General features: G+C 36.5%; 1 protein-coding gene across 2 annotated transcripts; it reads left to right on the plus strand.

The window, feature by feature from the left end:
* The first annotated feature begins 2,007 nt into the window (after positions 1–2,007).
* On the plus strand, positions 2,008–23,935 carry lpin1a (lipin 1a). Of its 2 annotated transcripts, none has more exons than XM_084096403.1 (21): positions 2,008–2,203; positions 9,160–9,360; positions 10,181–10,276; positions 12,107–12,408; positions 13,833–13,922; positions 14,870–14,968; positions 15,230–15,359; positions 15,445–15,730; positions 16,479–16,572; positions 16,713–16,894; positions 18,136–18,229; positions 18,358–18,427; positions 19,690–19,782; positions 19,937–19,998; positions 20,442–20,580; positions 20,677–20,825; positions 20,911–20,997; positions 21,090–21,242; positions 21,328–21,442; positions 21,529–21,632; positions 23,091–23,935. In XM_084096403.1, exons 1-21 carry the CDS (start codon positions 2,135–2,137, stop codon positions 23,248–23,250), a joined length of 2,775 nt encoding a protein of 924 aa, XP_083952529.1. In that variant the 5' UTR covers positions 2,008–2,134; the 3' UTR covers positions 23,251–23,935. The 2 variants fall into 2 exon arrangements, with proteins under 2 accessions (XP_083952529.1, XP_083952530.1); XM_084096404.1 differs by lacking the exon at positions 2,008–2,203 and adding an exon at positions 6,927–7,249.
* Positions 23,936–24,248: the final 313 nt, after the last annotated feature.

The raw sequence follows: 24,248 nt of genomic DNA on the forward strand, positions 1-24,248 counted from the left end.
ATGTTATGTAACAGTTAACAACATGTACCATTCATCATTCAGTTAATAAGAGACATCAATGTGTCACTCAAAATGTTTACGGCAACCACAGCGTGTGTCATGTTTATATGGATCCTGGGGTTATGACCACCAACAACTGCAGCTTGCAGTTATATTCAAGCATGATACTTTAAATTAGATTCCAATCCACATTGATGTCACCCATAAACACCCAATCTGGTTTCTGAGTAACTCAACCTTTTATCTGAGCTTAATTGAAATACCCATCAGTACTTGTATTCAGGTATATGGGATGTGGCTTTACATATTCCTTTGTCATCAGAAAGATTAATTATATTGTATTCTGTGGATATGAACTCACTGGGAAATATATATACATTTTTTTTTTTTTTAAAAGGTCTCAAAATCTGCAGGAATGTTTGAACCTAAATTAACATTTGAACATTGTGTACCTGTAATAAGATCAGTGTACGTTTGTATGAACTGTGTGTGTGTGTGTGTGTGTGTGTGTGTGTGTGTGTGTGTGCTGACCACATTTATCCCCAGTTATTACACAACTGTTACACAATTTAATCTCTATCTCTAGATACACAATTGACTTTAAGAGGACATATCAGTCGCTGTCATTTGGTGTGAATTTATAGCTTCTTCTTTGAAGCATGTGGAAACGGTGACTCGTGTTGCAAGTACATTCTGACCGTGTCTGGTGGGGTAGGGGTCAGTATCACAGAGAGTCACGGCAACCGCAGAAATGACATGTGACATGATCTGGCGGGTCCCTGGAACTGTAACACGTACAACTTAAAAATAACGTTTTTATAATCAGACCCACAGTTGTAGCAGCCTAATTGTAAGTTAATTTAATTTAACTTCAGCAATTCTTTCATCCAGCTGTGGTAAACTGCAACCTTATAGAGATTCAATTACAAGCACTTTTATAAGAAGTGCATTAAAAGTGAAAAACAGTGAAACAAACTATCTTGAAAACGTACATTATCATCTTTTTCTTTTCAAATGCTTCTTATGTATAGATTTTAGAATGTTTTGTTAGACTTTTTAGACTATTTTAATTATTACTGTTCCCATACTGAAAACTTAAATCTTAAAAAAAATTAAATCCATCATTAAAACATAATTGCAATTTTTTTTTTTTTACAAAACCATGACGATCTAAACAAAAAGTAAATCAACTTAAACCAATTAACTATTTCTTTGTATGAAAATAGTTTACCTTTATAACTGTCCCACAGATGTGGTTTAATTTTTATCTCAACCAACAGTTTTGTCCTCAATAAATAATTTTTATTCCTTCAAATGTTAGTGTACTTGTTTACCAAGGTGGCAACAGTGCCAGTGAAGACAATAACAATATCGCACCGGCATGAACACACAATATGAATTACCAACAGTGTGCTTAGGAGTGTGATATTGATTTTCTACACTCCAATAAACTATAAGTTATATATATACATTGCCACTTACTTTGTTTGCTCCACCAATTAAAATAATTCCAAACTGTCTCAGAGCAACAAGAAGCAGTAGTGAGTTCAGTTCTTGAATGAATCAGTGTTTCAAATTAATTGGTTTAATAAATGGTCACTTGTTGCTAATGGCGTATTGATGTAAAATGGAAAAAAGAGTGAAGAGTTTATGGACACACTGGGAAAAAATAATTTCAAAAGGTCTAAAATGTGTTAAAATGTCATGTCCACTACAAACTGTTATCAAAAATAATACATTTGAGATGTTGTGGAAGTGACATGATATATAGAGTGAAAAACTTTTCTCATTAGCATCAGTTTGTTGAGTTGGTTGTGCACGTGTACAGTACATGGTTGGTCTATAGATCATGTGTGCATCTTTCTAGGTGTTTATATACTAATTGTGATAAAGCTGTAGTGATATCCCCTCTCTCAGGGAGGGTCTGACCGCTTGAGGCTCTTCATGCCAGACCTCTCAAGTTTCGCCAGTGGACACCATTCCAAGAACACGCTTGGTAAAATTAGTATACGAAAACACCTTCAAGCCCGGTATATAGCTCTCTGCTCAGTTGTTAGCACAAGCATTGCGTAAGGACTAGTTTGAGCTTCGTAATAAAGGCTTATTTCATAATAAGCGAGTGGATAATGGAATCATGATAGCAGAGGATCAAGTGGAAGGCTACGATGAGATATTCATCCCAAATGAGACGAGCTGGACATGGGTAACACACAGTGATTTGTCAGTTTAATATTCAGTATGATGGATTAAAACACTGAAAAATGTCTGTCTGGATTTTGATATTATTATTATGATGATGAATTTTAATTGCTTTATTGTATTTAAAGCTTTAACTGTAGCTTTTTGAATAGCTTTTCTTTAGTGTAGCTTCATTGCTTACTCTCAGTAGTTTTGTGTTGATTGTGGCCTGAATGATTATTCTGATACAGTGATTGTTCTTATTTTCAAATAAGGTTCTCATTTTAAGAATGAATCATCAGCATATTACAACAGAAGTGCAAATAATATGCATATATTTGAGATATATGTTCTTATGCATAGGACTAGAATTTAAATGATTTGAATATTTATTATATTATGTTTATTAATTAGTCTACGAAATATGAGGAGTTTTTGCCGTTTGCGAATCAAATGTCTGTTTGGCACGAATGGGGGACGGTCATCGACAGGGATACCATGTGTGTGTGTGTGTGTGTGTCTGCTTAAAGTCTGTTATGTGGCCTAGAACCAAAGAGCATTGAGTGCGTCATAGTGTCAGGTTACACGGGCATTTCCAAATAGACAGACCAGGTTTGCATAACATTTGAGGGATGTCATTCTTCAAAGTGTGTGTTAATAGGATGTCTGTACAATGTTATCTTTAATTAAAAAAGAAACATCAGGTGTTGAATTAAAGGTCAGGCAATATCTGGATAAGTCATAACTGTTCAACTTCAGCAAGAGCATGTGAAGGTCAGGAGCTATACGTTGTTGTATATTCACTGCTGTGGTCATTATGGTTATGATTCATAAATGATTCGTATTTTAAGAGCCATTAATTGTTACTGTTTGTTCTGAAGTGCAATGTGATGAAATACAAACTAGATTTTTACATTTTCTGAAAAAATAAATGAATTCAGAAGTAATCTCAATTATGCAAGGTTGATGCAACAACAGATGCAGGCTTATAGTGATTCATGTAATTCAACCCCCTTTTAAGACATGCATTTGAAGTTAAATATGGCCAGTGCTACATCAAGACTGAAATAACTGATGTAAAGCTCAATACCACTGCAGAGCAAGAGCCTGCTTGTGCTGAGGCGAGGGAAACTGTTTTGCTGTTTTTTTGAGAACAAGGTCTTTAGCTTGATTGACTATAAACAGACATCAGCATGAACTTCCAGCCAAGCCTGTTCTTTGGTTTCCAATTTTGTGGTGTGAGGGTTTTAGGAGAGACACGATATCACCACTCATGTTCCCTTCAACTTCAACTTGTTCCTGTTAGACCAAAAAGTCAAGTGGTTCACCCCCATCTCCATCCCCCCAATAACCCCAACAACTGTGTGTGTCCTATTGAGGAATCAGGGTTCCCACATTCTCATATATCCAGGAAAACCTATGAGATAGCCTAACATGTGTGATTCCTGGAATTAACGAAATCTTAAAACGCAGTGGCCATTTTTATAATAAATATATACATTTGTTTGTTCTGCCAAACTCTATATTTTATCGGGTAGAAATTGTGAGTAAAAATGTTTTAAAATCCTTAATTGGAGGAATTCCTGAAGAACATATATTGAGACTCCAAAATTATTTCAATTGCAAGCATAATTGTTAGTTTTAGTTACTTTTTAATTTTTTTATTACAGAAACTAGGAGTGTCCATAGATTAAAATAAGATTTGAAAACAAAACTAGGGCTAGGGGGCTTTTGGATATTATTGTGGGGCCTTGGAGTCAAAAAGGTTAAGAACTTATTAAATTTGAGGTTGTCTTGTTTTAATTAGTGCTAATTTTTAATTAGTAGTTAATTTAATATGATGAATTAAAAACATGCAAAAAAAAATATTTTTTTATTATAAAACAGTTTTTTTTATAAAAAAAAATATATCTGAGCAATTCAGGTTTGATTTAGCACTTTCGAGTTTTTGAGAGTCTGCAGAGTTGAATACCGTCTTCGCTGATTTAGCAGTCTTTTAAATCAACTTAATTTGAGGCCTTTTTCAGAAAAAAATTATATATGTAATTAATTTGAATAATTAATCAATATAACATGTAATTAATTTGATTAAATTTGTAATCAGGTGACAGTCCTAATTCCTTATTATTAAACAGTGTTTTTGACCTATGAACTTGCACATTCACACAATCTGCAGCACAATGTAGTACAATGTAGTGTACACTTCCTCCACTTGTTTACAACCCAATCCCTCAACTGAGCAGGATCTTGTTTTACAGCCTATGGTATGGTACATACTGTGCTGCCCCAGGACGTCAAAAAAACACAAAAGATTAATGCAGAAAAACAGGCCCCACTTAGTGTCACTCTTCACTCTTACAATAGTTAGGTCAGCAGTTTACTCAACACATGACCCCACATGCCTTGTGTCACAGGCCCCCTCTCTGATTGGAGGAGATGGCCCATCCCAGATGACTCCCCCTTCCTCCACGTGAACGCATTCATGAGTTTTCTAGGAATGTTTTTTTTTTACAATCAGTCACGTGCTAAGCTTATAGACCAAAATGTAAAGAGTGGTCTATAATGTGGACAGGTTTTAGAGTAAGATAGTATTTACATCTACTGTAAATATAGTGAATATTGCATTCATGGACAAAGTGTTATTACAGTATGACTGGCAAGATACAGCAAAACAAATCAAAATATAGTATAAAATATTTCATATAAATATATCAGTGTTTATTAGTATCTTGACCGCCATGTCAACAACTTCCTTTAGTACTATTTTTCTGCACTCTGTAATCACACAGTGCATTAGAAGTCTCCTTGGACTACTCAGACCCCAGACCCTCTAAATCACATTCTCTTATTCTTGGAAACCCCACCAGTGTTTCTGGAATGTACTCAGTGTGCTGGTTATCCAATGGAGAGATCAACGAATAATGATGAAATAGAGAGTGTGCTGAGAGAATGCTGTGTAATCTGAGAGGTGGGCAGTCCTTTCTTTAGTATAGGCAAACTTCTTTTAGCCTGTTCGCCTAAACAGTGCTTCACAGAAACTTGCACACACAGACACATACCGTCTTCTTTACTCTCTCTTTTCAAAGAAAGGCAGCTGTTTGTGAACTTTAATATGCACACACATTATCCATTGCACCACTCAAACAAACACTCTGAAATTCCTCTTAAAGGACACCAGGGTTACCACAGAACACTAAACTACAATAACTGCTATGTCAAGAAGAATGTATGCTTTCAGTGGCATGTGTAAATGGCATCTAAAGCAACATCCAGATTATTTCTTGACATAATGTAAATATAATCAAAGATGCATATCTATGCATGCATTGCAATACTAAAGCTATAATACACTGTCTGGTACTACCATGGTTTACCATTGGATGTCTGACAAAGGCTTTGAAGTTGGCAGAAACATCACTGTTTTTAAAGAAATTAGTAGAGCAAGTGTTGCACTTTTCCGTTACTAAAGTGAATACTGTTCCATCATTAATGAATAACAAAGGAACAAATGAGCACAGCATTATTAACATTCTAGTAACTACTATTAACTAACAATGACCTCTGATTAACAAATTAGTAAGTAATAGCGCTCAGTTGAATGAGGTAGTTCACTACTAACTAATCATCAGTAACTACTATTTTCTTCATGCCTCCCAGAGGACTACTAAGAACTACTATATACAGGTTCATATTTAAATGTCAATAATGCATAATGTATAATTCATTCTAAAGTGAAGATCACAGTAACCCACTAATAATGACACATACTTGTGAACTACCTCATTTGACTTAGCATTATTACTTGCTGATTTGTTCATCAGTATCTTGTTAATAGTCGTTACTAGAGTGCTAATAATGCATTACTCATTTGTTCCTGTGTAGTTGTTCATTCATAACAGTATTCTAAAGTGTTCCCCACTTTTCTTCTAAGATTTTAAACTACCATGGTTTTAGATAAAGTGTCATGGTAATTAATTCACCATATAGTGCCATTATAATCTTTGCAGTACCTTAGGGTACCATCAAGCAATGTAAGTACAATGGTAGTCATTCAGTGTCAAAGTGATACATCATTACCATCTAATACACTCGCTGTACCATAGTGTACTTTTCAAATCAAATCCCTATGCTAGGCAACGCTATTATTTAAAAATCAATATAAAATTAAATCACCATGACTAAAAAGTGCAGTTTTCTTAATCCTTCTGCGATTACTGTATACATCCGGTATGCAGCATGCATCTTTGAGACATAAATGCCTGTAATTAAAAACCTTTTATTTTGACAGCATGTAATGGTGGTGGAATAATATCAGTAAACTACCACTCACCCATCTACATGTCTTTTCTGTGATGACAACACACACACACACACACACACACACACACACACACACACACAGCGCTACTGTAAACTTTTGATTGCCAGTTCAGCTGCTGCTGCCACGTGAGCAGAATTGTGTGCGTGTTAAATCCATTAAACGCGTGCATTAAATGCAGTGCATTGTCAGCATTACTTCACCACTGTAATGGCAGATTCAGCAAGCGATTATAATTAAATATAAACTAGGCAAACAATTAAAATGTAAAATGAGCTGTCTTATTACAGTGGACGACAGAAAACAGACAAAATATTGCCTTTGACGCTTGAGCGTTCTAGTCGCGTTGCATAAAAGTGTTTGATTGGTTCACTGGATGACGACGACGTCATGACTCCATCCACAAATATGAAAGACGCGTCGCGCGCATACTATTGGATACATTGGTAGACCGCTTCATTAACTGTAAACGGAAGCTTATTGCTGTTTGTCGCGTATTTAGCAATGTAGATGGGCGCAAAGGGTTAACTGTGATGTCAGTTGCAGAGGCAGGGACAGCTACTCACTGAAAGCAGTTTCCACCCTGCTTTAAATACAACGCCAACACAGACAGTCAGAGAACAGTGTGTCAAACGGCAGAGACAAAATACATGAGCGAAGAGCAGCGAACATCAACCGGATTCCGCAGCGTACGAAGATCCACTAAGTGCATCAGAATGGCTGTCACATCCTAACGCGTCTGCCGCATCCCACGTATGTATTACAGAGAATTCCATCCTTGCCTGGCTTCTCATTTCCATCCTGTTTATAATCATCATCTAAAATAAATGCATCCATTTGTTTGGGTTAATATATTTATATACACAGTGAAAGGGCTTCTCTTTTTATAGCACAATGGATGATTGTTTACATTCTTTGGATATCTGACTGCAATGATCCATGCCATTCGGTTTCCATAGCAATCATGCAGTTACCAATACGATTATACACATTCTAAATGATTTAACTTAGATTAACAACAAAAATATAACATTTGTATGTACAATACTGATTACCTGCAAGTTATCATGTTATTTCTCTATTATTCATGACTAGTGATTGCAATATATATATATATATATATATATATATATATATATATATATATATATATATATATATACACACACACACACAGAGAGAGAGAGAGAGAGAGAGGATATTCTGTTTTGATCTGTTGTAATGAGTCTTTCAGTGTTTGTGGGTATGGACAATTATGCAATAGCTCTAGTGTTAAATTAGGCATCATAGATGCTACACTGTAAATTTGGATGCTAGTGCTATTATTGGCACCAGTATCTAACAGCAGAACCATCGGAGCTATGTCAGTCCCATGTGACTGTGGTGTCTGTGTATATGTAAATGATCAGTTTGTTGTGTACGAACAATGAAGACTTACTTGAAGGTTTTTGCACAATCCCAAGGTTACATCTAGGGGGCAAATCATTTGGGTTAATACGATTGTCAGGTTTTTCTAAGAGCCAGAGTTCCTACAGTCAAGGAAAGCCTAGAAAGATTAGGGAATTTTAAAAAGTGTGATTTCCAGGCCTGTAATGAAAATACATTCTAGATTTGCATTTCCCTCAAATATTTCACTTTAATTCAGAAAATTGGTACCTGATATACACAAATGAAAATTCGTCCAGATATCTGTGGAAAATGATTTCTAAATAAATCCTTTTGTCAGTAAACAGATGAACAGCTGGAAAGGTCATGAGCGAGTCATACAAATAAATGGTCAATAAGTGTGAGAACCCTGAAGAGCTTGCATACAAAATGATCTATCTTCCCATTAATGCAGTGGAAACTTGTTGTGCCTTGACATAAGCCCTAGATTGCATATTGTAATAGTGCACACACAGGTTTTTTATTGCAGAAACTTGCAGTTAGCTAATTACTTTAAACATTATGTGTTGTGATCTAGAGAGAGGCAGTAGTTTTCTGGGTTGGTAGAGCATGCCAGAACTAGGCATTATTAAACCCTTGGCAATGCTTAAGGAACACCACTTGTAATCCTTTTTTGAGCAATGTCATGTGTCTACCACTTGCAGTCTTTAGTTGGGGTTCAATGATATTTTACCTTTAACCTAAATTTCCAAAGAGATCTTGGCTTGAGTTAAGCAAGACAGCAAGTTTTTGCTCTACCGGTTTTTTCCTTTCCAGTAACCCTGCAGCTGCAAAATTTTGCACAATTGTAGAAGACTATTTATTGTAGAGATGTTGAATATGTTATCATACTCTCTTAACACAGAGATGGCTCATCAACATAACAGTTGCCTTTACAGAGTTGACTGTGCACTTTCACACAAAAAGCCATTAATTTTAGTGCTGAAGTGCACAGAGAAATACAGTATATGGCTTGAGTTAATGATAAAAGGATCAAGTACTTGTTTGTTACATGTAAAAGAGTAACAGAGAACATATTTATTTTCTCAGGGAGTACCACAAGCTGATACAAACAAAATAAATAAATACATTTTAATAGATTATAAATAAATAAAAAATCGAAATAAATACATTTTAAGATGTTGCTGATTTGAGTGGTTTCAGTTATACCCTTTGCACGGTGTCCACTTTAGTCACCTTATGTTTCTCCCTAAAAGCTTGAAATCTCTCTGTTTCAGAGTCAGACCATGAACTACGTGGGTCAGCTGGCCGGTCAGGTTTTCGTGCAGGTGAAGGAGCTGTACAGAGGCCTGAACCCTGCCACCCTCTCCGGCTGTATTGATGTCATTGTGGTGCGTCAGCCCGACGGCACTCTGCAGTGCTCGCCTTTTCACGTCCGTTTCGGCAAGATGGGAGTGCTGCGTTCACGGGAGAAAGTGGTAAGCACTAGTGCAGACATGCTTTAGGGTGGCAGCGGCCGAGATATTCATATTTTTGCAGCTTACAAATTCTCTGATTCATCTTGTGTGTGTTAAAGGGATATTTCAGCCAATGCACATTTTAAGTCTTAAAGCTCAAAAAAGAACCAACAAACACCAAGTGCTTTTAAAAAGTCTTGGAATTGTGTCTTAATATTGTTGTTATTGCTCGTGTTTGTCCCAGTGAGATTTGTCGCTTCTGCAAGAACCAGTGAGGCTTGTTCTTGCACTTCAAGCGAGCATGTTTGAGCTTCTGTTTACCATATTTGATGGGCTTTATGTATGTGTGGTGATACATTTTTATATGTGAATATAAGCCTAAATTAAATCCATTCATCATAGAAAGTGACCCAGTCTCTTCAAAGACTTGAATTAAATGGTTTAATTCATATGGATTACTTTTACAATGTCTTTTTGCACTTTTTAATGTCTAAACATTTTGGTTGTGTGGACTTTAAATGGATGGACAAAAGTACTGAGAGAATATAAAAAATATGTTCAGAATAATGTTCAGAAGATATAAGGGCATTTTTGACATTTGACATGACATTTTTGGGTGAACTATCCATTTAAGACATGGTAATCCTGTCCAATGTCCAGAACGTCTGGTGTCACATATCAAGAAATATATCAAAGCCATGGACATAAGGACTTAAGGGAACAGCAGTTGTTTGAAGATGAGATAAAATTAGCATTGTCATTGGCTTTGTGTTGCACATGGCTTACTGTTGTAAATTGTCTTTATTATAGTGACAACATTCCCTGTTCCCTTTCTCCTCAGGTTGACATTGAGATAAATGGGGAGCCGGTCAGTTTACACATGAAACTGGGTGAAAATGGAGAGGCATTCTTTGTCACAGAAACAGAAAGTGGTGAGGTGAGTACTGGTGTCCTGTACCAAACAATAAATCCTGTATAGCGTTGTTTTTATAGTGGCCAAGCGTCATTGTGCACTAAGAAATGTAACACGATGTATGCAAGTCTCTTCCTGAGTACCATAGCTTGAAATCTGAACTTGTTTACTGGAAACAATCCCGCCGCACGCATTCTGTTATCTGAGCTTGGACACTTTGCTCTAGAACAGACTCTCTCTGCCAAGGCCAGCCTTGTCCTGTCTAAATCAGGACCCATCTTTCTGCTTCTCAAGCTTAAAAGAAAAAGCCAGCCAATTTAAAGGGCAAAGTAACGCACAGGAGAAAAGCCCTGAAACACTGTCCGACCGCTGAGATAAGAAAAGCTCTGCGCGCCTAATGTTGGTCATCCTCCTGGCTTAGTCTTCTGCTTCCTCATTACTAGAATCACTGTCCATTTGCCTGAAACTTCTGTTTATATGTTTGTGCTGACATCTGACTAGCCAGAAGCAAACAGAGAGCTATAACTGGATTGCATGCACAGGAATATGAAATTGCTACACTCCTGACAAAAGTAATTCATGTAAATATGATATTCTGTTTTAAATACAAGTGTTACATTTGTAGAGAAGGGCATTTAATACATTGGATGCTTTAGTGTAGTATTTTAGGAGATGATATTCTAGAGATGTAATGGCACTTAATTTTTGACGAGTTTTATATTCAAAATAGTAAGGGAACTGACTTCAGCTAAACAATGACTCTATTATATATGTATATATATATATATATATAATATTCTATATATAATATTCTATATCTAATAGTTCTACCCCTAATTCTAAAAATGGGCACTAAATTCTAAATTGCCCCATATTCACGGAATGTGCCAGTTACATAATTGCTTATTCTTTCTCAAGGTTAGAGTGTGTTTTATTTGTTTATTTATTTATTGGCCATTTATGCCTTTATTCGACAGTGAAAGTGGAGAAATAGTGTGTTTTAATCAAGTATGATTTCTTTGTAATGATTTGTGGCACTACACAAACATAATGTGTGTCATATAGAATCAGTTTTAAGACAGGAGAGGCTTTTTCACTCAAGTGCAGTGAACTTGGGATGGTATTGTTGCCAGTACAAAAAATTAAAGCTTCTGAAGAGGATTATTTTGGAATACCATACACAAAAGGTCAGATGACATGTATTACTCAAATATGTATCCTGAAAAATCACACTTGTCTCTGTGTCAGCCAAAAGCTCTGTTAAGGGGAAAGAAATAATAATCCATGCATGTTAGCCATTCAGAAGACTTGGATTTGACTCTGCCAACGACTGGCATTAGTTTGGGGTGCAATTAAATAACTTACTTTATAGCTCTAACTCATCTAATGAAAAGTAATGTTAAAGGGACAGTGGTTTTCTGTATTAATTGTTGTGATGGTCCCTGCTGTTGACTACAGTCATAGTCATAGGATAATTGTCTGTCTGCTTGAAAGGGAGTGTAGGCTGTCTGGTTCTGGTCACCGAGTGATGTAAACAACATTAGGTTATTTATGTGCTTCTGTTGCTCTTGCACGTATGTCTTGTGAAGCCATGACTTACAGACGGTTCAGAACTGTTGCACGTGCATGAGTTTATCTGTAATGAAACATGCAGTGATCTGTTACATGGCATTAAGGTCACAGTGTTATGCTTCTGGGATTCAAGCAGACACGGTCAAACCAAATCTTAAGGCTACAGTCTACATTCGTGTTTATATGTTCTACAACACACCCTATCAAGGTCCAATATTAACTTTTTGCAACACCTGCCTAAAGCATGTCTACATTTCATACTATTTATTACTCTGTCTACAGGAGATGGTGCCGGCCTACTTGGCTACATCACCCATAATTTCAGAAGGCTCTGCCCTAATGCAGGCCCAAATGGGAAAAGGCTTGTCACGTCTTTCTGAGTCTGGAAACGGAACCTCCATTCAAACCCTGGGCCCCATGCAGGCCCCTGGTGACAGTTCAATAATGAAGAAGAGGAGGAAGAGGAGGAGAAAATCTAAAGTAGACAGCATGAAGCGAGAGGACAACGAAGACTTTTCAGAAGATGAGGACATGTTTACCATCGACATGAGTTCTGATGATGACATAGAGGCCTCAGGCAGCAGGTCAGAACAAACAGTATGAATATTATTACGTATTATTATTACGCACATAATGTTTCATGTCATTTCATTATGAATTTCTTTCTTCAATGGAACACAAAAGCAGACATTTTGAATATCCATGCCGTTCTTTTCCATACCAGGGGCTGTCAAGCACCAAAGAAATTTAAAGAAGCAGACCATATGACTTATTTGTATATTCAAATGTATCATATTGCAATTGTTTTAGAGACATGTAAAAGTCAATGACATTTGGTATCACTGATGTCAAACCCTTTGACTGTTGTGGCACTTTTCAATATGCTATTTTGAATATATGTGAACTTGTGAAGTGAGTGATGTATGTGAATGAGTCCACTTAAAACTCAATGAGTTCACTCAAAACTCATTCACTGATGTTTATGAGTTTTGATAGCTGCGATGGATGGCATTGTGGTGTTTTCGGAGCTTGAAAGCCTCTGGTCACCATTCACTTTCATTATATGTGGGTAAATGGGGATAGTGCTCTTGCCAAGATCTCACATTGAATCTAAATCCCAATTTTCTTGGAGTTCTGCTTGGCAGGAGCTGTGGAGCTTACATTAAAGACAAAACAGATGGTTCTGTAATGAGAGATCCTCCTTCTCTTAACCCATCTGAAATCACTGCAAATCATGTGATTACAGTGGCATTTATCTGTTTTCTGCAAGTATGCTGGAATGATTCCAGTTGCAGTGGTCTTGGGATGTGGGCTGTGTCTGTTTGTTCACTCTTCGAATAGGCTCTGCAATGGAGAGAGAGAGAGGCAAAGTGGAGAAAAATAGGTCGCCAGTCCTATTGCTGAAGTAAACAAGCGGCTCATACAGCCCCTCCAATGTTTTTCCACGAAATAAATGAAACCCTGCCAGTTCTGGCTCCAGCTCGAGGGGAGTCCTTTGTAATGCTGGGCCATCTAGCATTGCCCACACATATCCAAGAAAAGAAATTATTTGCAATATAAATCAGTTTAACAATATAAACATCCTTTTCCCTTCTTTCATTCCCAGTGGATGACAAATTATGTATTTTATCTGTGCGATCTGAATAAGCAAGTTCCACTACACTACATGCCTTGCATTACCAAGAATCTGTTTCCCAGGTACCAGAAATAAATTTAAAAAGTGACTGTAAAGGCCACTTGGAAAACGCTGTTCACAAGGCCAAAAGAGTCAGCTGGGAATGTGTTGCTCAGTAAAGCAGCAGTTTGAATCCAGACACTAGCTCTTTAGAAACCCCACAATGCTCTCTGTCTTCCTGGAAGAATGAGCCTGTTTAAGACAATCATTTCAGATTATCCCTGGGTATGTCTATGTGCATGGAATATCTAAATGTATAAGCTGTCTTACTCTTTCCTTTTGCGGGTATATATACTTACTGTATATGTTTGCCTATACTGTATGTGTTTTCAGAGCCATGTCACATGAGCTGTTTGCTGAGCAGGTGAAAGGAACCAGCAGCACATACACACATTCTGAAGGGAAGTGGACTGGTGTTCAAAGGTATGATACCAGTGTTTTTCAAAAAGAAGCCAAGTTCTGGTCACATCGCAATTATGACAAACAAAGTAAAAATTGCACGATATAAAGTTGCAAAGTTGTAGTAAATGTATTTAATACATTGCAAAAGAGAAAAACAATGTACCACAACTAGTATACAACATCAAAAGACCCTTTCAACTGGAGACCCCTGTCAGTCAGCCTGTAATCCATTCTTGATCTTTTTGGGAAAATTGAATTAAGGTTTTTTAGAGAGAAGAACAGACAAATATTGCGTGCATTTCAAAATATTATCCTTATATTGTAATCATTACGATCACAAGCTGTAATCATTGCCTAACATGTCCACTGTGTCTGCTTAACTGAATACATATATTATCTTATAGCTGTATATTACTTGCCATATGGACTTTGACGCACTCTCTGACTGATAACAGAATACTTCCTGATTGTAACATTAAAATAAATCCAGACTTCTATTTTTGCAATCAATTGAATAAAATAATGTATAAGAACACTGGAGTCCCAGCAATTCAGCGAAAAGACAATAAGAGATGGCAGACAAATAATAAATAAATAAAAAACGGTGAAATCCAAAAACGTGTATGTCAGCAGCAGAATATTTTATTACACATAAAATTCAGTCCAATGGAATTGTTTCTCACCACATTAAAGCAAACCCCAGCATATGCTGTATTGCTGAGTGTATCTGAGACTGAACTGAAGGCTCTATTAATATGTATGTCGATAATCATCAGCAAACTGTTCCCCAGCTGCAGTACGATGATTAAACTGATAATATATCATAATGCACAAACATGCTAATACATTTAGCTGTATTCATTCTACAACAGACTTATATAGTATTGTGCTTATATATAATTTTTTTCTATATATGAGATTCAAAATAATGGACATTTTAATCTAAAGTTTTGTTTTCTGACCCACAGTACAGGGTTGGAGAAGACACGCTCTTTACCCATTCCCACCAATGCAGGATTTTCCATTTCCTGCCCTCAACAAACAGCCATGTTCCAGTCCACACACAGGTAACCGCTGCATTCACCATGTAATGTAAATAAACTTGCAACAAAGCCATAACGTTTCACTTAAGCTTTAAAAAGTCTAACATTTCTGTAGTGTATTGCCCAATTTTAAGATGTTTGCTTTGTTTGTCAAGCATGAAATTAAATTTTGCAGTGGAATGAAAAGGCATTGTTACTAGTTTATTTCACAACAGCTGTATTAATACAAACCTACAATTAATCCAAATATTGCTAAATGTCTCCATCTCTCATTCCTCCCTACAGCAGTCCAAATAGCTCCCTGCCATCTACACCCAAGAGTGATTCAGAGTTGCTGGACAGTCAGAGGGGTAAAGGGAAACTGGACAACCCTGAGATGCTGTGGACATGGGGAGAGCTACCGCATGCTGCCAAGGTACAGTAATCATCTGCCATGCCACGTGACCACAACAAATTAACAAATCTGAATCAGTTAACTGTACATCTTTCTTTTCACACAGCCTTCATTCCTGCAGCCCCTGTCAGAGCCCATGGTGGTGACCTCAAGATCAATTCCACCATCTGAAAGCACACACTTCAGAGCCATCACTGGGGATGGAACGGTGGAGTCTCAGAGCAATGATGTGTATGTGCCTGATCTCAGGGCTGGAGAGGCAACATCTGCCCCTGCTGCAGATGTGGAGGCCATCAGTGTGGCCGCTCATCTTATCACAGACCTAGAGGAGGGGTGTCACAGTCCTGGGGCTCATGCCATTAGCAAGATGGACTCTCCATCCAAGAGAAAAGGTATGTGTGCGTGTATATATATATATATATATATATATAATTTAATTAATTGAATTTATCTGTCATATGACATTACCGTATTTTCCGGACTATAAGTCGCTCTGGAGTATAAGTCGCATCAGTCAAAAAATGCGTCATGAAGAGGAAAAAAACATATATAAGTCGCACTGGACTATAAGTCGCATTTATTTAGAAATTTATTTCACAAAATCCAAGACCAAGAACAGACATTTAATCTGGAAAGGCAAGTTATTCAACTACACAGTAGCACACAGAACAACAGGCTGAGTAGGTGTCCGGTGTGTTAACACAACACACTAACAGTTATTCAGCTACACAACAGCATAAAGAACATATACCTGGGAGGCTGAATAGGCTAAATTAACATAAGCCAGTGAGTCCAACAAGCAAGTTACCAGTAAACAAGTTCACCAAGCACCCGCAATCTCATTCCACATCACTGAATCCATTGAATTTTCTTCATCCTTGGTGTCGCTTCTGAACAACTCCGCCATAGAGCGCCCTCTCGTGGCTGTAGACGGTAATGTTTTCATCTCAGTCTGAATTAATTTTGATATATAAGTCGCACCTGACTATAAGTCGCAGGACCAGCCAAACTATGAAAAAAAGTGCGACTTATAGTCCGGAAAATACGGTAAATATGAGCTCTGAAAATAAATGGCATAAAGAAAACACTTTTTGGCTATTTAAAACATATAATATAATGTCACAATACATCAATTCCTAGACAAAAGGAGCCGGCACTTGGGATCAGATGGAATATACCTGGATGACATCACAGAGTTGGAGCCTGAGGTGGCTGCCCTGTACTTTCCAAAGAGGTCATTTTTACACTGATTATGTTTAAACAGTTGTCAAATATCAAGAGTGTACATAGAGCCTTACAGCCATTCACTTGTTCATTTATGATCCAAGTGTAGTGTAAGTATCTTTTTTAATCAAATTTATTTTTGTTGTTCAGTGATGGAACAACTTCTGTGAGGGGCGGAGCAGATCTGAGAAGTGCAAATCAGTCCCCTCAGTCAGTGGGCAGCAGTGGAATGGACAGTGGGGTGGACAGCTTTTCTGACCAGTTAGGAGACTTGCCTCATATTGCCATCTCTCTATGTGGAGGACTGTCAGAAAACAGAGAGATCACTAGAGGTAAAAGGAGGAGTTGTGATGAACAGTACAGTACCATTCAAAAGTTTGGGGTCAGTAAGATTTTTTTTTACATTTTTGAAAGAATTCCCTTAAAGGTCCCGTATTATGCCCCTTTTCACAAGATGTAAAATAAGTCTCTGATGTCCCCAGAGTGTGTATGTGAAGTTTCAGCTCAAAATACCCAACAGATCATTTTTTACAGCATGTTTAAATTGTCATTTTTTGGGGCTCAGAAAAACGCGCTGTTTTAGTGTGTGCCCTTTAAATGCAAATAAGCTGCTGCTGGACGACCCAGGGGGCGGAGCCTCACGAGCTCGCGCTCAGTCTATCAGGACAATTTCATCTCACGGAATGATGATAAATATCAGAAACTCTCAGTAACGGTGTTCATTTCGAGTCGGACAATAATGCCTACAGAGTCAGAGTGCTGTAAAGAGATGAAACAGGTATAGTTTAGTAGTTTAATTACGGTTATTATAACGTATTTGTCATCTGCTTGTATGTATCCATTATTTATTAATAGCCTACAAGTCTGCTGTTTCAGACCAGGTCCGAATGATGATCAAACATATACTGATGAGTTTAATAAAGTTTATTGTACATCACACAAAAGATGAAGCGTCAGTTTTACTTCAGAAAATCACCGTAAGAGCTGAGTAAACACAGTAAGTTATAAGAAGTGTGCAAGTACATAAACGAATTTCGGTAGAGTTGAGGGAGCATTCCTGTGGGCTGAGGTTAGACAAAAAACGGTTCTACTGACGTCATTAAAGAAGGAAGTAGAGGGATGTAGTCCAAACGGGCCGTTCGATGTAGGCGACTTCTGTTAAATAAAATATCTCGCTTGGCATTGAACTTTGAGCTTTATAATTTTACAGATATTATTTATACTCTAACAACAACATTACACACTAACTAAAGTTTGAAACATGGGATCACGAAGAACGGGACCTTTAAGCTCCCCAAGGATTCATTTACTTGATCGAAAATGCAGTAAAAACTTTAATTTAAATTGTTTAATTTTAATATATTTTAAAATGTAATTTGATGTCAAATGTCTCACCTTTGATCAATTTAATGCATCCTTGCTGAATAAAAGTGTGACCCCAAACTTTTCAAGAGTAGTGTAAAATAATGTATTTTCAGTTGCTGTTCTGTTATTCCGTAGACCCTGTTTTCTTCTAGATTTTATTAGCTGGGGAAGTAATTAAGCAATTAAAGCCACAATCTTTCATTCACAGAGGAATTTGAGGAACGAGCAATATCTTATCAGGAGTTTGCAGATAATCCATCTATCATTGATGATCCCAACCTGGTTGTAAAGATTGGAACCAAGTATGTCATTTGTGACATAAAAAACATATACTGTAGTATGATGTAATTTACTAAAATATTGTCAAAGTACAAAATAAGTAAATTTAATACATCCATGAATTATTTCACGTTTTGTTCTCCTCACAAAGGTATTATAACTGGACCACAGCTGCTCCTATCGTACTGGCCGTGCAAGTTTTTCAGAAACCCTTGCCAAAGGTAAGGACAGCATAAACAGCACAAATATGTACAGAAAGGCCTTAGTTATTCAACCAACACTGACAATGTGACCTCACAGTAGTTTAAATAAAGCTTATCATTTAAGCTTGTTAATACCGAACTCAAACATTGGTTTATTGGTGATGTATGTATACACTGTATGTAAACACTTAACTTTAGTTCTATCAGTAAAACATACTTGGTATCATTCAATTCAGTTCAATTCAATTTAGTTTTATTCATAAAGCACTTGAGAGCTTTACTGACAAATAACAGAATCTTGTAGTCAATCCGATATCAGACTGGCAGCCAATGCAAAAGTTCATAACAAGTTTTCAACCAGACTCCATCACCAATACATAAAATGGCATCTGTTAACAAAGACAGTTACCATAATAGGGGAGCCATTAGGAATTTCTTAAAAAGCACAATTTTGTTTTAATAAAAGATAATATAAAACATTTTATTATATACAATATAAATGATTTAAATTAAAAGACACATATAATATATATAATTTATATATAGTGTATAATTTATAATAATTCTGAATAAATGTAATAACTGTAAAAATAAATTATTCACATCAATTACACTGATTTACAATTTACCTAATAGTTTAAAGAATTCTTTATTTACTGGATTCATGTACAATGAAATGTTCACTTGGAAACATCTTTGCCCTGATTTTACAAATAATAGTAATAAATAATAATACGACTACTGCAACCCACTGGATGTCTCACTTTTTAATATTTATAATTTTTTGGACAGTTTATGCACAGTTTTTATTGAAAAGTTTGCACTAACTCAGTACTGACCCAATTATTGGATTGCTTAAATAGGTAAATGATGAAATACATCACAGTGGTAGAAAGATACTGTTTTGTTTCTGTATTGTTTGTCTCCTCTCAGCGAGTGTTTCATGGCTTTTTAAAGTCCTTGTGTATACTGCACCCCAGCTCTCATAGCACTCCAGGGCATTTAAATTTTGTCTCTTCCCTCCTCCTTGTTTTTCTTCTTTTTAATTGATCTCCCCTCATACCATCCCATTGTGCACCATTGCGCTAAGTATTCCTGTCTGAGTTACGTCTACTCTGCTCTTGGTTTCTTCACATACTGTTTTCCTAGCGTGTTCGGCTCTAGTCCTGTACGTCTTTGTGAATTTCTGTTTATTTATTAGCTGCATGTGTTCAGTCACAGTCATCCTGTCATTTAGTTTTTGAGTTTTGAGTATCAGGGGCTCTGTGCGTTTGCTCCAGGCCACAGTAGAGAACATCATGAAGGAGAAGATGCCCAAGAAAGGAGGACGCTGGTGGTTCTCATGGCGGGGCAGAAACGACAGCTCCAAATCGGTATGTTTGCAATATTGCATATGGGAAATAATTGTGAATTGAATTAAAGGTAAAGTGTTACCAGATTAATCCAAAGACATTTTGACTTCTCGCAGTTTTGCAAATATTATGTATGTAATAAAAGCATGCAAATCTGTGAATCTTTCTGCAACAGGAATCAGCATCAGACCAGATTGAAGGTGGAGAGGAGTCTATAAGAACAGGAACTGCGAGCAGGTAAATTTAGAAAACCAGAACATTGTTCTTGCTAATCGATTCAAGGGTCATATGTTGCACTTTTTGAGCACTTTCAGCTGAAGTACAGTTGTATAATGTTAAGACCTGTTCACACCAACTGAAATGTTCAGCATGAAAATTCTATTTCGTTTTCAAATGCGATATGTCTGTTCAGACCAATGAAAAAAATAAAACGGCAGATGGGGTGCAGTGGATTTCTCTGCTCTTCAATATTATTCTTGGTATGAACAGGCCTTTAATCAAGGTCTGGCATCGAAAAAGTTACGATTAGTTTAACATTTTACACCGACTCTCAGGCCTTTAGAACTAAACAGACTGAAAGAGAATTACAGTTTTGGGTACAGTACCTTTAAGATTTCTTTACACAGTAACTACGAAATCAGGTCTCAGAATATATCATATCTGGTGGTATTTTTTACTAGATTAAAGGATGAATCATCGTCCAGTGAAGATGACAGTGGAAGTGTTAAACAGAATACTGTGAGCAATCAGCCTGAAGTTATCAACAGCTCTGGAGGCCACTGCTACAGGAAGACTCTTCGTTTGTCCCCAGAACAGCTCGTAAGCATCTCCATTTTCAATGAAGCCAGTAAAGTCAATCAGAGACTACAGTATGTTATGAAAACTCATGCAACAAGCATATTCTTCTTTTCTCAGGCCAGTCTGAACTTAAAAGATGGTCCCAATGATGTGGTCTTCAGCGTGACTACCCAATACCAGGGCACCTGCCGCTGTGAGGGTACCATTTATCTGTGGAACTGGGATGACAAGATAGTGATTTCAGATATTGATGGCACCATCACAAGGTGAGACACCTCAAGTGAATTTCCTGGGGCAATATACAGATGCAAAAAATGAAGCATGCAGGCTAAATTGCAAAGTCTCTTTTAGGTCTGATACCCTGGGACACATATTACCAACTCTGGGTAAAGACTGGACCCATCAGGGTATTGCCCGACTTTACCACAGAGTCAGCCAGTGAGTCGCACACCACATACAGAGCATCTATCAAATGTGAGCATAAAGATTTTGTCTAATGTCTAACATATCTAAAACTCATTGTCAAACAGGAACGGCTACAAATTTATGTACTGTTCAGCTCGGGCTATTGGCATGGCTGACATGACCCGGGGTTACCTGCACTGGGTTAATGAAAGAGGCACTATGCTACCCATGGGACCTGTGCTGCTTAGTCCTAGTAGTCTGTTCTCTGCATTTCACAGGTTGGTACACACACAAAACATATATAGGCTTTAAAAAATAATGATAATGTCACATAGTAACTGATATCTTTTCTTTCAATCTCAGGGAGGTCATTGAGAAGAAGCCAGAAAAGTTTAAAATCGAATGTCTGACCGATATAAAAAATCTGTTCTATACAAACACAGAACCCTTCTATGCTGCTTTTGGAAACAGGGCAACAGTAAGTACAAGTAGCAATGTTTTTGCTAACATTACCTTCACTTGCTATACAGTATGCAAATCCCTAAGGAGGGTTCTTCTCTCTAGGATGTTTATTCATATAAAGAGGTGGGAGTGCCTTTGAACAGAATATTCACTGTGAATCCTAAGGGAGAGCTCATCCAAGAACATGCAAAGACCAACATATCATCGTAAGTGATCTAATGAAAACATTTCTTTTCTCATTTTTAAAGACAAATTACCAATTTTGCATTAAAGCTAACCCTGTTTTGGGATGATTTTATTTATTTTGCATTAGGACATTTTTATGACAATTAAAGGGTTAGTTCACCTAAAAATGAAAATTATGTAATTATTTACTCAACATAATGTCGTTCCAAACCCGTAAGACTTTTATTCATGTTCGAAACACAAATGAAGATATTTGAATGAAATCTGAGATATTTCTGTCCCTCCATTGACAGTCCATGCAATTACCGCTTCAAAAAGTTCATAAAGAGATCATAAAACTAATCCATCTGAATTGAGTGGTTTAGTCCAAAAGAGACACGATGGCTTTATATGATGAACAGATTTGATTTAGGATTTTATTCATACACTATATAAACATTCATCAACGCACATATCCGCTGTGGTAAACAGAAGTTCAAGCATGCTTGCTTGACGTGCAAGAACCAATGAGGTTCATTCTCGTGTGTTACACAGCAAGTTTGAGCTTCCGGTAGAACCAATGAGGTTCATTCTCGTGTGTTACACAGCAAGTTTGAGCTTCCGGTAGAACCAATGAGGTTCATTCTCGTGTGTTACGCAGCACGTTTGAGCTTCTGAAAGAGGTTTGTTCTCGCGCATCAAGCATGTACAATTGAGCTTCTGTTTATGTTCGCTGATTAACTATTATAAGTGAATAAAAGCCTAAATTCAATCTGTTCATCATTTAAAGAGATCGTGACCCTTCAGAAAATGTGGACTAAACCGCGTGATTAATATGGATTAGTTTTACGATCTCTTAATGAACTTTTTGAGGCGTCACACTGGTAGACTGTCAATGGAGGGACAAAAATCTCTGATTTCATTTCAAATCTTCATTTGTGTTTCGAAGATGAATGAAAGTATTTCGGGTTTAGACATGAGAGTGAGTCGTTTTAGGATGGACTAAGCTAATTTTATCTTCCAAATTTAAATCATTTAAATTAATTCGGACGTCTTACTTAAGTGTTTTGTAATTTCCATCATCGAAAATTAAAAGAATGGGATGATTTTGATCTTTTTTTGTTTTTGCATTGACATTATTTGTATGTTAATTAAGCTTGTTTTCCCTTCCAAATTCTTATTTAAATGCATCCAGACATTTGACTTTGGATTATTTTTGTAAGTTCCATCTCTGAAAATGAAAAGAAAAAAATTGCATTAAAAACTAATCCTGCTTTGGCATGATTTCAGTTTATGTTTTATCATTGTGACATTATTTTTATGATAATTAAGCTCATATTCCGTTCCAAATTCTCATTGAAATGCATCTGGATGTTTTAGATTTGTGTGTTTTTGTAATTTCTGTTATTGATGATTCTCTTGGCAATCTAACAGTAGATTATCTGTAGAGTTCAATAGTTGGAAGTTTGACAGTCCTAATATTCTTGCATGTTTTACAGTTATGGCCGTCTATGTGAGGTCGTAGATCATGTCTTCCCTCTTCTGATCAGAGGGAACACCACCGACTTTCCCTGTTCAGACACCTTTAGCCAGTTCACCTTCTGGAGAGAGCAGTTACCAGAGGTAGACAAACAAGATCAACATTCTGAGAGCAGCTAAAAGGGCATAAAGCGAACATCACCTACAAACTCAGATCTAACGCTGCACTGCCATAGGTATTACTCTACGCACAAGCAACTTAGCACTTTGCAGACCGCATGCCGCCCTCTGCCTGTTCCTTTATTATTATTTTACTCTTTTAACAAACATTTAACATTTCTGTGTTTTAATGTTTTGTTTAACTGCCAATAGGCTGAATCTGGTAGCATATCACGCAGCTCATATTAGGGAATTTGTTTATTGATGATGGTACAAATATTTTAAAGTGCCAAACGCATTATTCATAACCAAGTTTTCCATTGGCTTTGTCCAAGGTTGTAAAGATGTATGAGGGAATACAATTATTTTAGTACATAGTATAAAATGCTTTTGAACATGTCATTAAACATACCAAGAGAAATTTAAAAGTTTCGTAAAAATAAAAAACAATAATAAATAAACTCAGATGTAGGTATAAAGCCAGCTAGTATTGTATATCTCAGGTGTTACAGAATTTTCATAAGGGATTCTTTTGAAACTTAAAGTGACCTTTCAAAAAAAAAAAAAAATCAACTATGTTGGTTTTTGCATTTTCTTTGACATCTAAATTAATTTATGAACTTAAGAACAAAACAACAAATGCAAGTGGTTATTACTTAATTGTTTCATCTTGGATCATTTCTTACCACACACACTTTACGTTTTGCCAACTGTTTATTATTATATAATAAATTTGCATTCCTTATTATTTGTGTGTATTTTATTTAAAGTACATATCTCTGACCAGCAGAAATGAATCATGCAAAAATGTATTTTGTCATACGTCATACCTGTTTGCATGTTAAAGAAAAACAAAACTACACAAAAGCAAACATCAATGCAAAAAACTCTCAGGTCATGAAGTATTTCCTACCTGTATTAATACCTCCCTATTAATATCTTATTTAATACATATTAATCATTTTCATAAAATATAATTACACACCTGAGGAAAAAAAAAAACATTTTAGTCAAGTGAT

Source organism: Abramis brama (assembly GCF_963993115.1).
Source record: "Abramis brama genome assembly, chromosome: 21".
NCBI lineage: Eukaryota > Metazoa > Chordata > Actinopteri > Cypriniformes > Leuciscidae > Abramis > Abramis brama.

Coding starts and splice junctions, on each gene's coding strand:
- lpin1a (XM_084096403.1), top strand. CDS start 2,135: ATGATAGCAGAGGATCAAGTGGAAGGCTACGATGAGATATTCATCCCA. Junction 12,409..13,832: donor ATAGAGGCCTCAGGCAGCAG/GTCAGAACAAAC, acceptor ATGTGTTTTCAG/AGCCATGTCACATGAGCTGT. Junction 13,923..14,869: donor AAGTGGACTGGTGTTCAAAG/GTATGATACCAG, acceptor TCTGACCCACAG/TACAGGGTTGGAGAAGACAC.